The sequence below is a fragment of the Talpa europaea genome (genome assembly GCF_964194135.1).
Source record: "Talpa europaea genome assembly, chromosome: 13".
In the NCBI taxonomy this organism is placed as follows: domain Eukaryota; kingdom Metazoa; phylum Chordata; class Mammalia; order Eulipotyphla; family Talpidae; genus Talpa; species Talpa europaea.
Genome location: NC_140080.1, coordinates 81,796,687 through 81,813,281, shown reverse-complemented (window position 1 = coordinate 81,813,281; position 16,595 = coordinate 81,796,687). Strand labels below are relative to the sequence as shown.

Here is a 16,595-nt window from a genome sequence, read left to right as displayed (position 1 = left end):
TCTTCACAGATGTACAATTTGCCAAGTTCTCATGGGATCAGCCTGGCATTCTTGCTGCCAAAGCCACCTGTGCCCATGGTCAGGAGTGCAGAGGAATGTAGTTTCACCAGGGCAGGGAGCCCCTCTGTGTTCATAGGTCTCTTGCCACCAACGCCTTGTCTCAGGGAGTAAACTTACCTCTGAGTTCTATATGGGAACCAATTTTGTTACAATCAGGACTGAGGTGTTTGGGGTTTTAACCAGTTTCTGAAACTGCTGGTAGGCAGGGTCAGAGGTGTTTATGTGCCCAGGGAAGCGTCTCCCTGCCCCAAAATCTATTCATACATTCATTCTCAACTGCACGGGTCTCAGCTGCAAATGCCCTTGCTCTTTGTTGCTGTTAGATCTGAAGCCCCAGACACTGGCAGGCACGGTCCCCTGCCTTCCGGCTTACATCCTCTACATGTGCATCAGGCACGCCGACTACATCAACGACGATGTCAAGGTGCACTCCCTGCTCACCTCCACTATCAACGGCATCAAGAAAGCCCTCAAGGTACGTGCCCACGCCCCAGGTGGCGGTGGATCCAGTAAGTCCTTCTCACCTCGTCTGTCTCCTCCTCTGGGCTCCTGCCACCACTGGTTGCCCTGTGGCTTACTCTGAAATGGAAATCTGATCACTGCTAGCTGGCAGGAAAGAAACAAGAGGCTGTACATGAATCTGCAAATCACAGGGAGAGTCACAAGCCCTGCCTCACCATTGCTTCTCTGCCCAGGTTTTGTAGTATTAAGCTCTACAAAGTCTCCATCTCTGCAGGTAAATGCTGTAAGCACAGAAGCAGCTCACCTGTGTAACCGGAATACCCACCAGGCACTTCCAGAAAGGGGTGAGGGGGCTCAGAAATGGCAGGAAGCCCAGAACTCGGGGGGGTAGTCCTCCAGCCGCTCCCTGCTAAGCCTCCAGGGAGCCCCAGTGCTTTCAGAGCCTTGCCCAGGCATGGTAGGAAGACGTCCTGCTTCAGCTGAGCGGGGCTGGCCCCACTCTGAACATAAGCTGTTTACTGGACCATTCCAAGGGGCTGGGGCCCGCCACCCAGGGAGGCTGCTGACATTTGTCAGCTCCCAAACGAGGCAGCCTAGCAAGATGGGGCTGCTGAGAGGACACTGGTGTGGGTCCAGAATGCCGCCTCAAAGGCATGAGGTGCTTCTCCAATGTAGTGGCGGCCACTGCAGTAACAGGTCAGCCTGCAGGGAGGTGATGCCAACTACAAGGGGCTTTTCCCTCAGTGGGAGGGGCTTCCTCCCCTAGTGGTGCCAGTCTTAGAGACTGACTTCAGTTCACAAGAGCATCCCCACCTCAGGACACCAGACATCCAGGCCAGTTGTGGGAACCACTGAGCCACTGCTGCTGCCCCTCATTTCCCTTCTGTGGGCGTGCCGGTGCCAACATTTCCCTTCCATCTTCTGCCAGTTTGAACTTAGTAGCTGCACCGTCTCCCCTTCCACAGGCTCCATAATCACTTAGCCACAACCAGCCCTGGACACATCTCTCTGTTCTGCATGGGAAAGTGGCTTTCACACTTGTCTCCTGCCTTGACCTCTTGTGAGCTCCAGCTAGGGGTTGGCTTCTAATGTCAATTCCTCAGGGAAGCCTGCCCAGATCACCAGCCCCACAGGCATGTCCAGCCACACCAGTCACTCTCTACTTCCTTGTCTTACTGTCATCAGAAGACACGTCTCCAGCATTTAAAGGATAATGCTTACCTGAGATCATGAGCTCCTCAGAGTCCTTCATCTCAGTCCCAAAACCATGTGATAGCTGTTTGCATTTTTGAGTAGATTTTTGCCTTTAGTTGTGATTTAGAACCGTTTTCTAGGGTTGAAATGACTGGACAGCTAGATTCCAGACCATCTCGTGGGCATGTTCCCCAACATCCCTTAGGTTGGATCGCTGCTAGTTCGCAACCTGCCTGGACCACTAGCCCTGTGGTAGAGCCCAGGGCTGCTGACATGAAGCTTTGTCTGTGTCACTGGCTTTGTATGTTCAGCCTGAAGGTCACCTGTCCTCAGTGTGTGGACCAGGAGAGGGGTTTGCTTCCCATCCCAGGTAGTGGAGGGACAGTAATGCAACTTCTTAGCCCTGGAGTCCTCTCTGTGACAGGCGAGTACCTCCCCATCACAGGTCTTGCTGGGTGAGAAAGGGAAACACGGAGGGAGCGGTATCAGGTAAGCATCTCACCAGGTGGCAATCACTGCTCAGAGCTGGGATGTCTTTTTCTCTCCACAGAAGCACAATGATGACTTTGAGATGACATCCTTCTGGTTATCCAACACCTGCCGCCTCCTCCATTGCCTGAAACAGTACAGTGGGGATGAGGTGAGTGCTGACACAAGCCATCCCTGAAGTGCCCCAGGTCCTTCACCAGTCAGGTCCTTATTCCTCAGGCACAACCATAGGGCTTCCACATCAGAGCACCTCAGATCTCAGAATAGGGGGTGGCATCAGTCATGGAAGGCACCCCTGCTTTGTCTGAAAATGGATCTCCCCTAAGGAGAGGGTGTAAGGTCTTCGGAGCACCTCTGGGACTTCAGGCCATGGGTATGCTTCATTATACATCTGCTAGATGTCAGGAAGCAGGAAGGCAGCCAGGACCCCCAAAAGCCCCAGACTCAAATTAAGTCGAAGTAGTAGGGAAATGAGTTCATATGATCCATCATTTCCTAAGAGCCCCTAGGACGCTCCAGGGAGACCTCTGCGACCCTGACTTTCTGAGGTAGCCCTAGACAAGGTCCTTTCAGCGACTGCTGAAGAAAGCCTGTGTGTCTAGTGGGCCCATCTCAAGGCACACTATGGCCACAAGAGACTCAACATAAAGTACATTCATACAAACTGACCCTGAGGCCCAATTTCATGTTTCTGACTAAATCTGATTACTTGGTCTACTCTCCACCCTTCTCCAGGTCAACATGTAATATAAACCCATAGACAGTGCAACAATTTTTAAAGCTTATCTTTAAAGCTTATCTTATCAGGCACTTTCTGTGCCTGATCAAGTTTTGATAGAATGTTTAAAGAGTGTGCCATCGGCTTGGCCTCACCCTTTGTGGAATGTGCCTTGATTCCAGAGCTCTCCTTAAGTCAGAGCTTCATTTGACCACTTGCTTATTATAAAAGTGATAGGTTAAATGTTGAAGAAGTGGATTCACTGTATTACTAGAAGAAATGGCCTTCATTTCAAACCAGACATCCTAGTACCTAACCCGAATATCACATACAAACTTTCACTTGAAGCCAAGAACTCCTTTAATGTTATTTCACTCAAGTTCATCACTTTTCCCAGTGTGGTGTGTGTTCTCTATATACGGCTGGGGAGGACCCTGAATCCCATCACCTCAGGCTGCTGCTGTACATGCTTATTTTCTCAGGGACAAGACTTAACCACAGTGTAAACACATCTTATGGAGTCTAACAAGGGAGAGAAAAAACATATGTCCATATACACATACATACACACACGCATATAGACTTAGCTCTCACATTTGTCTCCTCTTCTGCCTGTTTTTGTTTTTATTAAAAGTTTTGGGATGTGACATGTCACAAGACAATCTTCTGGGGCTGGTCACCATTTTGGAAGGAAACACTGATATTTTTGCCTGTTGCTGGTTTCTTTTCACCTGAATATAGAAGGGAGAACAATGGTCACATTGAGTCCTTTGGATATTAGCAGTTTTTCAAATGTACATATTATTTTATCTTGTTAGAGGACACAGTTCTGAGCTGGGGAGTCAGTTCATCTATTAATTTTGATACCCATACAAACTGACCCAGGGCCATACTCCTGTATGGGCTGTGCAACATCTAATATTTTAGGTATATTGGGAAGAGAATTGGACACAGAATCAGAAAGTGTAGATTCTTCCTTCCCTAGACCAGCTACCAACCTGGTGTTTGCTATCTTAGGAAAATCACATCATCTCACCTCAGGGATAGGACTAAATGATTTAGGCCTTTTTAATTAAGCAGTTCCAACTTCTCTAGCATGCTAAGTTTTCACTGTCTTCAATTCAATGACAGGGTTTTATGGGACATCATATAGAGAGGCTACTAAGGCCCCACTCTATAGGCTATTCTGAGAGTAACCAGATGCCCAGAAGTCCTGCTAAGGCTAGCAGACCACAGAACCTCAGTAGAGCTCTCTGCTTTCCCTCTGCAGGGCTTCATGACTCAGAATACCGCCAAGCAGAATGAGCACTGTCTTAAGAACTTTGACCTCACTGAATACCGCCAGGTGCTGAGTGACCTTTCCATTCAGATCTACCAGCAGCTCATTAAAATCGCCGAGGGGCTTTTGCAGCCAATGATCGGTAAGCTGGCAACAGGCTCTCCAGCACTCATCATGGGTTCTGAAGCAGGGGAAATGTGGTAAGCACTGCCTGTCCCAACCAGAAAGCTTCCCATGGAAATACATGATGCTTGGGGTAGTAAGAATGCAGGTCACGTGACCTTTATCTCTTTTTCTGTAGTACACAATTTTTTACCCCAAACCAACTAATTCCCATAGATAATAAATTCAAGAGGTGTAAATGCATATTACTGAAAAGATGTAATAACCCTTTTATCTCACACACACACACCCCTACACCCCTTATTCATGAAAACAGGAAAGCATCAAGTGCATTCATGTGGAAGAACACAGTAGCGAGTAAGTGTTCATGCAACCAGGACTCATTGAACACTTTGTCCAAAGCAGTACAGTGGGACAGTTAACATGAAATCAGTATCGAAAAAATAGCAAATATAAAGCAGTTATTTAAAAGAAAAGTGGTTTCATATATGCATCACTCACTGTGCTCCACAAAAGCTGGAGAGGGAATGGCCCCTGGTCTGTTGTGCAATGCTGTCCCCAGGTTCTTAGAGTACAGGTCAGATACAAGTGAATTCCAAGTAGTGCAGAGTCCCTCATGCCATCCGGGAGTATATCCCTTGGGATGTGTTTTCCAAATCCTCCTTCCTCTTTGAGGAGCTTCTCAAATTATTTAACCTCTTCATGCTTCAATTTCCTCACTAATAAATGGGTCTTTGAAAAAGAAATACTAACTATAATTACCTGACTGTGCAACAAGTCTGGAAGAGTGGCTCATGTGGAAGCGCTGTTTGAACACTTGCAGATCTGAGTGGTCCAAAAACATCTCCTTTGAGGGGATTATGCAAACTTCCCTAATCATGCTTGTCTTTCAGTTTCTGCCATGTTGGAAAATGAGAGCATTCAGGGCCTCTCTGGTGTGAAGCCAACGGGCTACCGGAATCGCTCCTCCAGCATGGTGGATGGAGATAATGCATACTGCCTGGAAGCCATCATCCGCCAGATGAATTCCTTTCACACAGTCATGTGCGACCAGGGCCTGGACCCTGAGATCATCTTGCAGGTTTTCAAACAGCTGTTCTACATGATCAACGCGGTGACTCTCAACAACCTACTCCTGAGGAAGGACGTCTGCTCCTGGAGCACAGGCATGCAACTCAGGTAGGTCAGAAGTACCCTGCTCTGGCCACAAGGATGGAGAGGTGCCATGCACAATAGCAGAGTCAAGCATGAGACATCTGTCTGTGAAAATTAAATTCAAATCTAATTGATAGTCTTTGTCACAGTCAGTATGTGGCTCAAACCCATCACCCTTTTATTTGTTGCTGAAACTCAAACACTGAGGTGGTAACTTGGGAAACAAATCAAAGTTTAAAATTTTTACATACACTATATACAGGTTGGAGAGAAAAATCAATGTGCAAAGAGGCATGGTCTTACACAGAAGTAAAATATTTGTGAATGTCTAAATTGTTGAGCTCGGTATATTTAATGCCTCTTTTCCCATTAACTTATTATACAGATACTCCACATACTTCCTCTTGCTTGAGTTTAAGCACCTGTTCATTCAGCACAAAGTGACTGAGTACCAGGCACTTTTCAAGCTTTTGTAAGATCACTAGGGTGAGAAGGGCAGCCCTAGTTGCAATTAAACTACAAAATAAACATGACAGTTGGCCTTAACACAGCTCACTTTTGTCCATATCTAAGGTACAATATAAGTCAACTTGAGGAATGGCTTCGGGGAAGAAACCTTCACCAGAGTGGAGCAGTCCAGACCATGGAACCTCTGATCCAAGCAGCCCAACTCCTGCAGTTAAAGAAGAAAACCCCCGAGGATGCTGAGGCCATCTGCTCACTGTGCACCTCCCTCAGCACCCAGCAGGTATGGCTATTCCCTGCCACCCAAAGGCCTCACTCACCTAGCCCAGGTTCCACATAAGGCCTGTTATTTCTTTTAGCATTTATATTCTATTGAGGTAATGTTGGTTTACAACACTGTGTTTGATTTAGAGGTTTGGGTTCATACCACGTCAGGTATATGTTACCACACCCCAAACACTGCTAATCCTGGTCTATTATTCCCAGTGGTTGTTGTACTTCCAGTCTCTATATGGCCCTAATGATACAATTCTGAAGTTTCTGCTGGTGTGAAATATCCCTGGCTGAACCAGAGACCACTTTGGTCTGTGAAAAGAGAAGCTACAGTTACTATTGTCCAGTAACTTTTGGCTCCCCTTTGTTCACTTAAAAAGATAAGATCTTAAACCCACAAAACATCAAACTTGGGTAAAAACTTTTTAAGCGCAACAAATTCTTAAATATTTCTCACCTAGAAATTGTACTATTTTCAGAAACTGGCAACATCAGGCATTAAAAAGATTGCTTTCTTTATAACTAACTTCTTTACAGCCATGTCTTCACTCAATCCATTTACATTATTTTAAATAAAGAGCCTGGAGGCATTTAAATATGCCTTCCTTTTCCTCCCCAAATTGTTTGCATACTAGGACTCCTTGCAGAGATTACCCAGTGTATATATAAAGATCAATCCTGCCCACATGCTGGGCAACCTTACCTTCCATCCTGAGTGTGCTATTTATAAATGGGCTGTCAAAAAGTGGTTTTACAAAATGAGACCCGCACAAGAAAATCAGAGCTTCCAGATGACATCTGGCACCTTCTCCTGTCCAGCACCTTAAAGAATCACAAAATCCAAACTCAGTACTGCAAAGTTAAGCATACCTTTCCTTACTTCCTCCACTAATTACTAAAAGATGAAATAAACTTTCAAGAAAATCAAAATCACCTTCAGGGCCTCCCTGGGTAAAGTCACAGCACTATCAAGCTATTGCCAACCACTATGGCATGAGTTCTATCTCCAGCCAGGCAGCCAACCCACATGGTACAGCAGACCTCTCTTGTCTCGCCTGCTGCTCCCCTCAGCAGTGTATTTCAGTAGCTCCACCTGTTCTGCTCCCCACTATCTCAGGTGAATCCTCTCACCAACCCACACCTCCGGCCTACACCCCAATTCTTGTATGAATAAATAAAAATAAATCTTTTTTAAAAAGTCACTTTAGAAAGTTAAAGTCTCTGATAATAGAGCAACAAGTTCTTTAAAAAAATTTTAAAAAGAAAATCACCTTCTGAATTATGCTCAGTGAAATAAGCCAGAAGGAAAAAGAAAAATACCGGATGGTTTCACTTATAACAGGAATATAGGGGAACCCAATAAGGCATCAGTGTAAAAACAAAATAACAGTACAAAATACAAAAGGCAAAAACAGACAATTATAAACCAGAGACATCCTGCAGGGGAGGAGGAGGGAGAGGAAGGAGCACAGGGGACTGAGGTGATGGTGCACAGGTGCCTTGGGGAAGGAAATTCTATGGGGACTCAATCTGAGTGGGTGGGGGGAAGCAACTATTGTCTAAAAAAGTGTAAAAAATGGGGTGGGGGGCGGGGAAAGGAGGGCTTGGGGTAAAAATAAGGGGGTTGTAATTGTATGGGAATATAAAAATAAAAATTTAAATTAAAAATAAATTACCACCTCATATTATTCACATTACTTTTATTCCCTAAGTAATTAAATATTTCTATTAATATTTTCAAAAAAAGTGTAAAAAATGATGTTAAAATAAAAAATAAATATAAAGGACAGAAAAAAAAGAAAATCACCTTCTAGAAATATAAGTTTACAGACATTCTCCCCTTTTAAATATCTTTTGCTCTCATAAATCCACTTTTAGAAGGCAACTAACATTGTTTTGCATTTGGGCAGGCTAATTCTATCAAATCAATAGTAGGCAGATAAGTTATTCTCCTTTCAAGGAGGAAAAAGTGTTTCTTTTGTAAATGATTTTGGGCAGATGATGGGCGGTAAGAGAGGTGTTAAATAAGACCTGTGTTAACTAAGTACTTCCAGTACTCTTTTGAAGAAACCTTTAAGATATTATTAGATGAGGCTGAGGATTTCAGGCAAGTTTCCTAAAATCCTTATTTTATGACCCACACAGCAAAGGGGTATCTAGGAGATAGGAAGGCATCAAGAGGGCTCAGCTCCACCAGTCAAAGTTTGCGGACTAAATGGAGACTTGTGAATACCTCCAAGGTAGTCCTGTCTAGAGAGGACTGTACATTTGTGCCAGTGTCAGACTCTTTAAAATTCAAAGCTTTCTTTAGCTCTGTCCTAAACTTTTAATTTTTATTCTACCAGATTGTCAAAATCTTAAACCTTTATACTCCCCTGAATGAATTTGAAGAACGGGTAACAGTGGCCTTTATACGAACAATCCAGGTGAGTCTTTACATATTAATCAATTTTATAAAGTTCTAGTCTAAAACTAATAAAGGAAATTCGAGGTTTAGAGTTTAACCTTGCTTCTATTTATTAGTAAAATGCTGGTTCATTGCACGCTAAAGGAACATACATTCTTAGTCTTCCCCTTTAGATAACCGTGAACTATACCACCAGTGGATAACTTCTTATAAGTACACAAAAGACTGAGTTGTTATAATCTCCATCTCTCAGATTTTAGACCTAGTCTAAGTATTATTTCATGTGCCACTAGTACACTAGGGCTATATAGCACCACATGGAATTAACAGTAAGCAGGATATCAGTCCTATCTACAGAGGCAATATTCTTTTAAGAAAACAATTTGATCTCTTAGTGTAAATCCCAGAGACAAGACTATTTGCCCTTTATGATTATGCCTGAAAGAAAACATTAAGAAAATGATTGCTTAAACCATCCCAAAGATTATGGGACTATTTTACTTAAAGATGAGCTCTCTAAAGCTGAGCACCCTGATACACGAACATTTCTCCCAGGATTAATGTGGGTATCACCTTTAAACAACCTTTCTGGGGGAAAATCATCAGAGGAAGAGAGGCAAGAAAAGGACAATTAAATTGAAGGTTCGGTGTCTTCAGTGAAGACACTGAAGACCCTTGAGAAAACATAGGGCCTTCATGTAAGAAGCTATTTCCCTTAAAAATTCTTGGGATATTGTTCAGAGGGTCTTACAGGGAACCAGTGTAGAGATCTAGGGATTTAGAGAGCCAGAGAGAGAGCCCTGGGTCTGAAGAAGCTATGGTAAAACAGAGAGTAGAGGCTGGAGGTGAAGGGAGCAATGCCAAGTGAGACGAAGGTGATTTTCTAAAAGGCAGTGGGTTGTGGAAGAGACAGACTCCAGGCAGAGACTCAGCAGCAGGGCCACCTCAAGAGGCAGGGGATCTGGCCGAAAGTATGCAGTGAGGAGTCATGAACAGCCAGCCGCTGCAATGGGAAGAGCAGGGAAACAAGAGAGGAACAGCCACTAAGTTATCTGACCCACTTCTGAATTATATGGAGAACTGATCATGTCCCAAGGTTTAGAAAGTCTTCCTTGGTTTTAAACATAAGCGAGAGACAATCGAGGACTGCTGTACCTGGCTATGAATTAACAGTAGCACCGTTGGGGAAAGAGAAATTAAGCCAAAGGTTACAGAATACATGCCAAGTCAAACTTCAGCTTCAAGTTAAGGACACGTGGCGGGACGGGAAGGCAGGCTGGCCAGTAAGTCCCTGGACACGCACAGATTCTGAGCCTTCCTCGCAGTTGTTTTCAGTAGCCGATGATTCTATCAAAAACTATTGCTTTTGATTTTTTTTTTTTTTCAGCTTTGTACACCAGCTGCAGTTTCTCTGTTCTTTTTTTCCCTAGACAGTACTCAAAGGAAATGGCAAAAGGATCATTGCCAACCTATCTTATCTTAGATAAATGAAAGTTGCTTGTTAAAGCAAACCATTTGTTTGGGTGGTATGGACAGCATATGCTGACCTTTAAAAATGTAAATTTGAGGGGTTTCTTAAATGCACCAAAGGATTCACAGAAAGATTCCTGTGAAATGACTACCTTGTGAATTTTAAATTAAATCATTCCTACATTATTACAGTTCAGCAGCAAAAGATTTCTAGATATTTAACAACTTTTTGGTCTCATTTTCTGTTCTCTAAATCCTTACATCTGACCTCAAGAACTATAAACATTGTTTTCAAGAACCTCCTGCCATTTCACATACACGTACACCTTACTATGCTGTGTGACAGGTTTGCTGTGTGAATGCAGCAAGCTCAGTGTGAGCCTCAGAGACCCTGAACACACCGTTCTGCCAGGGTCACAGCAAAGCCACCACTCAGTTCTGTAAATCTGTAAAGCCAGTTGTGCGTTCTTCCCTAAATAGCCTGCCCCTTTTAAACTTCTTTTGCTGTTTTTTCAAACTAGCTTTCCACACTGTTAAAGTCAAATTTTGGCCCACCTTTGAAGACACCAAATATGTGGGTGTTTTTAAAGTAACACCTGAAAACTTAAACCATGCTTTTCATTTGTTGTTCACCTTCAACTCTCGATCTCACCATCCTCCGCACACACTCATTTCACCCTAAAAACCTGTTCCTCAGCACTTTTCAATTGCTACCACATATTTATTGATCTGATTCCCTGCTTAAAAGCCAAAGAAAAACAGAGGTGCTGTGAGGGTTTGTGCCAGCCGTCAAGTTCCCAGTGGGGGAGTTTAGCAGATTAATATCCCTTGGTCTTCTCTAAAATAGGGACATGATGAAGCCTCTAGAATGTTGCAACATGTCAAAACCTTGCCACTATTTGACTCAACGAATCGGGAACTGTCCCAAAAAAGGGGAAAATGTCATTCTTTAAGCTTAATTTCACCATCATCCTTGAAGTCTATTTTTTTCTTTCAAGGTTTTAAATAATGTCATGGTGCTGTTTCTGGTCTGCATGGTTTATGATGAGAAATAGCTATTAATCTTATTAAGAATATCTTGTATGTGAGGAGTCACTTTGACTTTGCTGCTCTCAAGATTCCCTCTGTTGGGTTCTTATCAACTGACTAATGTGTCTCAGTGTGAATCTTTTTGAGTTTATCCTGCTTGGCGTTTGATGAGCTTCTTAGACATGAGATATATGATGTGTCATGTCGTCACCCACAAACACGCGGGTGTGTAGAGAGACTTCATCCAATTCAGGAAGTTCAGGTTCTTCAAATATTTTGCTGCCCCTTCCTCTCTTCTCCTCTTGAGACCCCTGTGATGTATGTGTGGATTCTTTATAGTGTCTCACAGCTCCACAAGCTCTGTTCACTGCTCATTTCTTCTGCCTGCTCAAGACTGCTGCTGAACCCCTTTTAGTGAACTGAAAATTTTCACTTTAGTTATTATGCTAAAAATATCTGGCTCCAAGTAGAGGAAAGGGGATGTGTCCTTTTAAATTTTCCAACCACTATGGAAAGCTGTGTGGAGATTTCTTAACCTACTAAAGATAGAGCTTCCATATGATCCAGCAACTCCACTCCTAGGGATCTACCCAAAGGACACAAAAACATTAATTCAAAAGGGCACCTGCACCCCTATGTTTATAGCAGCACTGTTTACAATAGCTAAGCTATGGAAACAACCCATATGCCCAAAAATAGATGACTGGATCAAGAAGATATGGTATAGATACACAAGGGAATATTACTCAGCAATCAAAAAAGATAAACTCATGCAATTTGCACCAACACTGGATGGAGCTGGAAGGGATCGTGCTCAGCAAAATAAGCCAGAAAGAAAAAGAAAAATACCGGATGGTCTCACTCATAGCAGGAATCTAGAAAACCTAAATACGGGACTAGGAAAAAGACTAATTGCAATAAAGTAAAAATCAAAATCAACAAGCAACTATAGACCAGAGACACACTACAGTGGGGGGTGGGGTGGAGAAGAGGGATTAGGGTCAGAAAAAGGGGGTGGGAATTTTATGGGGAATATAACCAAAATGAAAATGCATACATTATGCAGAAATGAAAAATGATGTAAGAATTATATAATTTATTAAAATATTTTTCCCACTTCTCTTACTGGGGGAAACCACTGCATCCCAAGAGAGCCAGGCCCGAGGCCTGTGTCTCTAACAGTCCTTTTGGAGGTCAGGGCGTCACTGCTGCCCCAGTCGTGAAGGCAACTATCCCTACAGTTGTGGTGGAGCTGGAAATGGGGCACGAGAGCTGGTTCATCACCTGCTCTCTAGCCTCTCCCTTCATCAACACTCTCTGGGTTGTTGTCATCTCTAGTCAGATTCCAGAGTTCTGAGGCTGCTGATACCAATTACTTTTTCCAGCTCATAATAACTTTAGTGGGAGATCTCTTTACTCTGTTGCTTGGTGAGGTGTCACATGCCACCATTTTTTTTTTCTTTAAACAAATGAGGAAACTAAAGCACAGAATGTGCAGGAATTTCCCCAGGGTGGTGCCAGGAATAGTGCTCAGGCTGTCTGCCTCCTAAGCCCATCACTACAATGCCTTTCCACCACTCTGAGTCCAAAATGGCTTTTCCTGTTCTCCCCTAAATGGAAACGTTTTAAAAGAAGGTTAGAATTAGGAGAGGTTAAAGTCCTCGATCTCTAACAAGCCTAAACCAGTACTTCTCTCTGCTGAAAACCTCTGGGATAAAGAGGTCCATTCTCTCAAAATCCTCCCTACTTTCCTTACCAGAGATAGTCCTTGTTAGGTGCCAATTCCCTTCACTTTTGAGAATTCATCTACTGGCTTTATCTCCCCACAGGCACAACTGCAAGAGCGCAATGACCCCCAGCAACTGCTGCTAGACTCCAAGCATATGTTTCCTGTTTTATTTCCATTTAATCCCTCTTCTCTGACCATGGACTCAATCCACATCCCAGCGTGTCTCAATCTGGAGTTCCTCAACGAAGTCTGAAATTGCACATTCCCAACTTTGGCTCTATTCCCAGTGGTGGCAAGGGGTTCTACACAGTAAAGAAATTTAAGGATCTGTTAAATTTGTAAAAGTAGATCAAATCAGAGGTTGAGCGCCTTGTGCAGTGTGCTGAACTATACAGAATAAGACACATGTCATTACTTTTTGTACCTACTGCTCAGAATAAAAAACACTTGAATATGGAAGAGAAATATAGAAGTATGGAAGGATTTTTTTTTTTTAAGTATGATTTCGTTCTAGACAAGTCACATCATAAATTATAACCACCAACTAGTCCCCATGGCCATATAAAAGGTGCCAATCTCTACAATGGAGACTTCCTAGTTTTGATCTCTGTATATAACTGGATTATATCCATGGTAAAATATTAAAAATATGTAAATTGCCTTTTAACAAATAATGGTACTAGTAACCATGATACTGTCATATAGTAGTGACATTTCCCTAAGGTTGACAAACCATAGGTACAGCTGAGTTAGTGGGGAAATGTTTTAGAATATAAGTACAGACCCAGGAATTCTGCAGTTTCCTAAAGATATTTAATGCCTGGTGATACAAAGAAAACGGCATACTTGACATCTAGATCCAACATTTTGAGTACTGGTTTCTGAAACAAAATTAGAAGACCCAGCCCTCATGTGCTCAAACCCTTTTGAGTAGTCTTGGGTTTATGAATGAGTTGTGCTAAAAATGCTGTTTCCCCTAACTTACAATGTGAACAAGATAATCTTTGCTTCCAATGCTAGTACACTTACTGATTGAACCAAACTCACAAAAAGCTATATAAGCTAAATATTAGAAAAGATAACTTGTTTTATTTAGATATAAAAGCCAAACAAGTGAGTAGGAAAGCCTTTAATCCTAATAATGCCATTAACCCTCCTAAGGGCATCACATAATGTACTAGTAGTTTTAGATAACCAAAATGGGAAAGGAAAACAAACTTTATCCTGAAGGTAAACTTATTTGAAAAAGTTTTGTGGTTGTTAGAGAATTAAATAGCTTGTATCAACATTTCCTTTTCAGGCTATTCTCAAATTTACCACATAAAAATCAAATAGCTCTGCTATGAAATAAGGATTAAAAGAAGTATTCCGCAGTAACATTGCAACAGACTCTACATTTGCTGCTTTTATTAAAAAGAAACAGCCTTTTCAAAAGTAGACATTCAATTAGAAAACCCTACATATACTTGATGTTCTCTTTTTAGTATTTCTCCCCATTTTGGGTAGATAATAGTAATCCCTTCTCATGGTAGGGACAGATGGTGTTTGTAAATCATAGAAAAGCAGCCATTCACATCCGGAAGAGTTCTCCTTGAATTGCAAGTAGAACACACACACCCCACCACCACCTGTTGGTTACTCGGCCTCTCCACTTAAAAAGCTCTTGGGAACACCACACTCCAAACACTAAGGAGGTTCATGCACTGCGTCCTGACAGCTCGGCCCTCTCAGTCATTTCCCTTGCCCACTGGGCAGAACAAGGCACAACACCTGGATGAAGCCTGCTGACGCTCATGTCTAGGTCAATGTCAACGGCATTTTCCCCTCTAGCTCATTACATATCCTGGCTTCTCTGGGGGTCTACAAGGGTCTATCTGTTCTTCCTTTCTTTCCCAATTATATCATCTGACATCCGTGACACACATCCTTCAACCCACACACTGACTTTGTTTGGAAGGCCAGTCTAAACCATTTGGGTCTGTGGCTACCTCTTTTTAAAGGCATTTAGTATAATGTGTTTTCTTTACTGCACTTTACTTTAAAACCTAGTCTCTCATGCAAGGATCATCCTCAGTCTTCAAGGTAACCAAGAATACCTTGCTTGAGTGTTAAAGAGCTTGACAAGTAGTGATTCCATAAATGCAAGGTTGTCGTTCCATAAAGTCTTGTATCCTCATTCTCTCCGTCTCTTTGGCTTGTTACTGCCCACTCTTACTGGTTAATTACTAGGTATCAAGGACTGACTAAATAAGAGCTTGGCCTGCTTTTCCTGGAGGTGTGGGAGAGAGACCATGAACAGTTTCCTACATAGCCTAAGAAATGGCAGCTTTAGTTCTTTTCAAAAAGATAAAGGTATTTCACGGGAGTGGTACGTAATTTATAACTATTTTAAAACATATACTTTTATAGACCACTAACAATAAGAAATATGGTCATTGGCTGCTTAATGTTTAGATCTGTCCTATTTAACGTAACATTTGGAGACTAGAAGAACCATCTTAGGGGAACTTTAATGTTTTATTTGTGTTTTTATTCTTCGCACTTTTTTAAAATCAGTTCAAATCATACATTTTCCAACTTCATAAAATCAGTGACTTAATTTAAATAACCTATTGCAACATAAAGGTTTGAACACAATACTAGATGTCTTTATTTTTTAAAATTTAAAGTTTAGTTAACACTTCTCTCACTATGTGCCTTTGGCAGTTATGAAAATAACTGACTATCAATTATTTCTCTGAAATGTTGCTGTGGGAAGAATTTCAAAGTTTAACATAACATCAAGATAGTTTTGATTTGTCTTCTGAAACATAAGCTTTTAAAGATTACTTAATAATGAAATATTTATATATAAAAACAACCTGTGTTTGAAGTATTATGTGGAACTCTCTGTTTACCTGTAGTTATGTGTGTTATGTACATACTGATTATTGTGAAGCTGACAAGCACATTTCCTACATGCATTCTCCCCAGGCCATCCTAACTGGCTAGCTTTATGGAACCTATAGCTTCACCTGGCAAGCAGCTTAGACCCAAAGGAAAACAGATAATTTTCCCCTTTCCATTGAGCATGTCAATAGGAATTTCTTCTCTTGGCTTTCCTATACTAAAGTTTAAGAATTTATAAATGCAAAACAAAAGACAAAGCTAGCAACTTAGAAAACTTAGGAAAAAATTAACACTGCTATCATCAATTCATCAAATATTTAGAGCCTTACTGCATTGAGATTATAGCAACCAATAAATTAGAATCTATTCTTTTGCATATAATGAATTTATTGTTTCACACATTTGACCTAATTTTAAGGCAACAAATTATCCTAAATTGAAGCACTTATATAATGCCTATTGTCAAACATTTATTAAAATGTGACAGCATGGGGCAAGGCCCTGTAGTTTTCCTCATAAAATAATTCCCTGCAGTTGGTTTTTCAAAGTAATTTGCTGCATGAGCCAAATAGCCATAATTACTTTTTGTACTCATTGGTGCCATAATTCAAATTTTAGGGAGTATGAAAAAAAATCACTGGTTAATGCCAATTTTTTTCCCCTTATCAAAGTCAAAAGATACTAAAGATTGTTATAATAAAAAAAATTTCTAATGTAATCAATCAGAAATGAATTTAAGCTATTTTTAAGGAGATACTGCATCAGAGCAATCCAGATTTGGATATAACATTTTGCCACCAACTGATGTTTAGATCAAGGACTGCCTCTCAAAGGGGGTTCACATCATATTCAG

General features: G+C 41.8%; 1 protein-coding gene across 1 annotated transcript in view; it reads left to right on the top strand.

The window, feature by feature from the left end:
• The window catches only part of MYO5B (myosin VB), a gene marked incomplete at both ends in the record, with an annotated part of 268,648 nt that extends 255,542 nt beyond the window's left edge, over positions 1-13,106 (top strand). The window contains 7 exons of the mRNA XM_084252600.1: positions 384-535; positions 2,267-2,356; positions 4,194-4,344; positions 5,219-5,504; positions 6,054-6,228; positions 8,564-8,644; positions 12,954-13,106. Of these exons, the coding sequence (XP_084108726.1) occupies positions 384-535; positions 2,267-2,356; positions 4,194-4,344; positions 5,219-5,504; positions 6,054-6,228; positions 8,564-8,644; positions 12,954-13,106 (1,088 nt within the window). The remainder of the gene's footprint in view (positions 1-383; positions 536-2,266; positions 2,357-4,193; positions 4,345-5,218; positions 5,505-6,053; positions 6,229-8,563; positions 8,645-12,953) is intronic.
• Between the last annotated feature and the right edge of the window lie 3,489 nt (positions 13,107-16,595).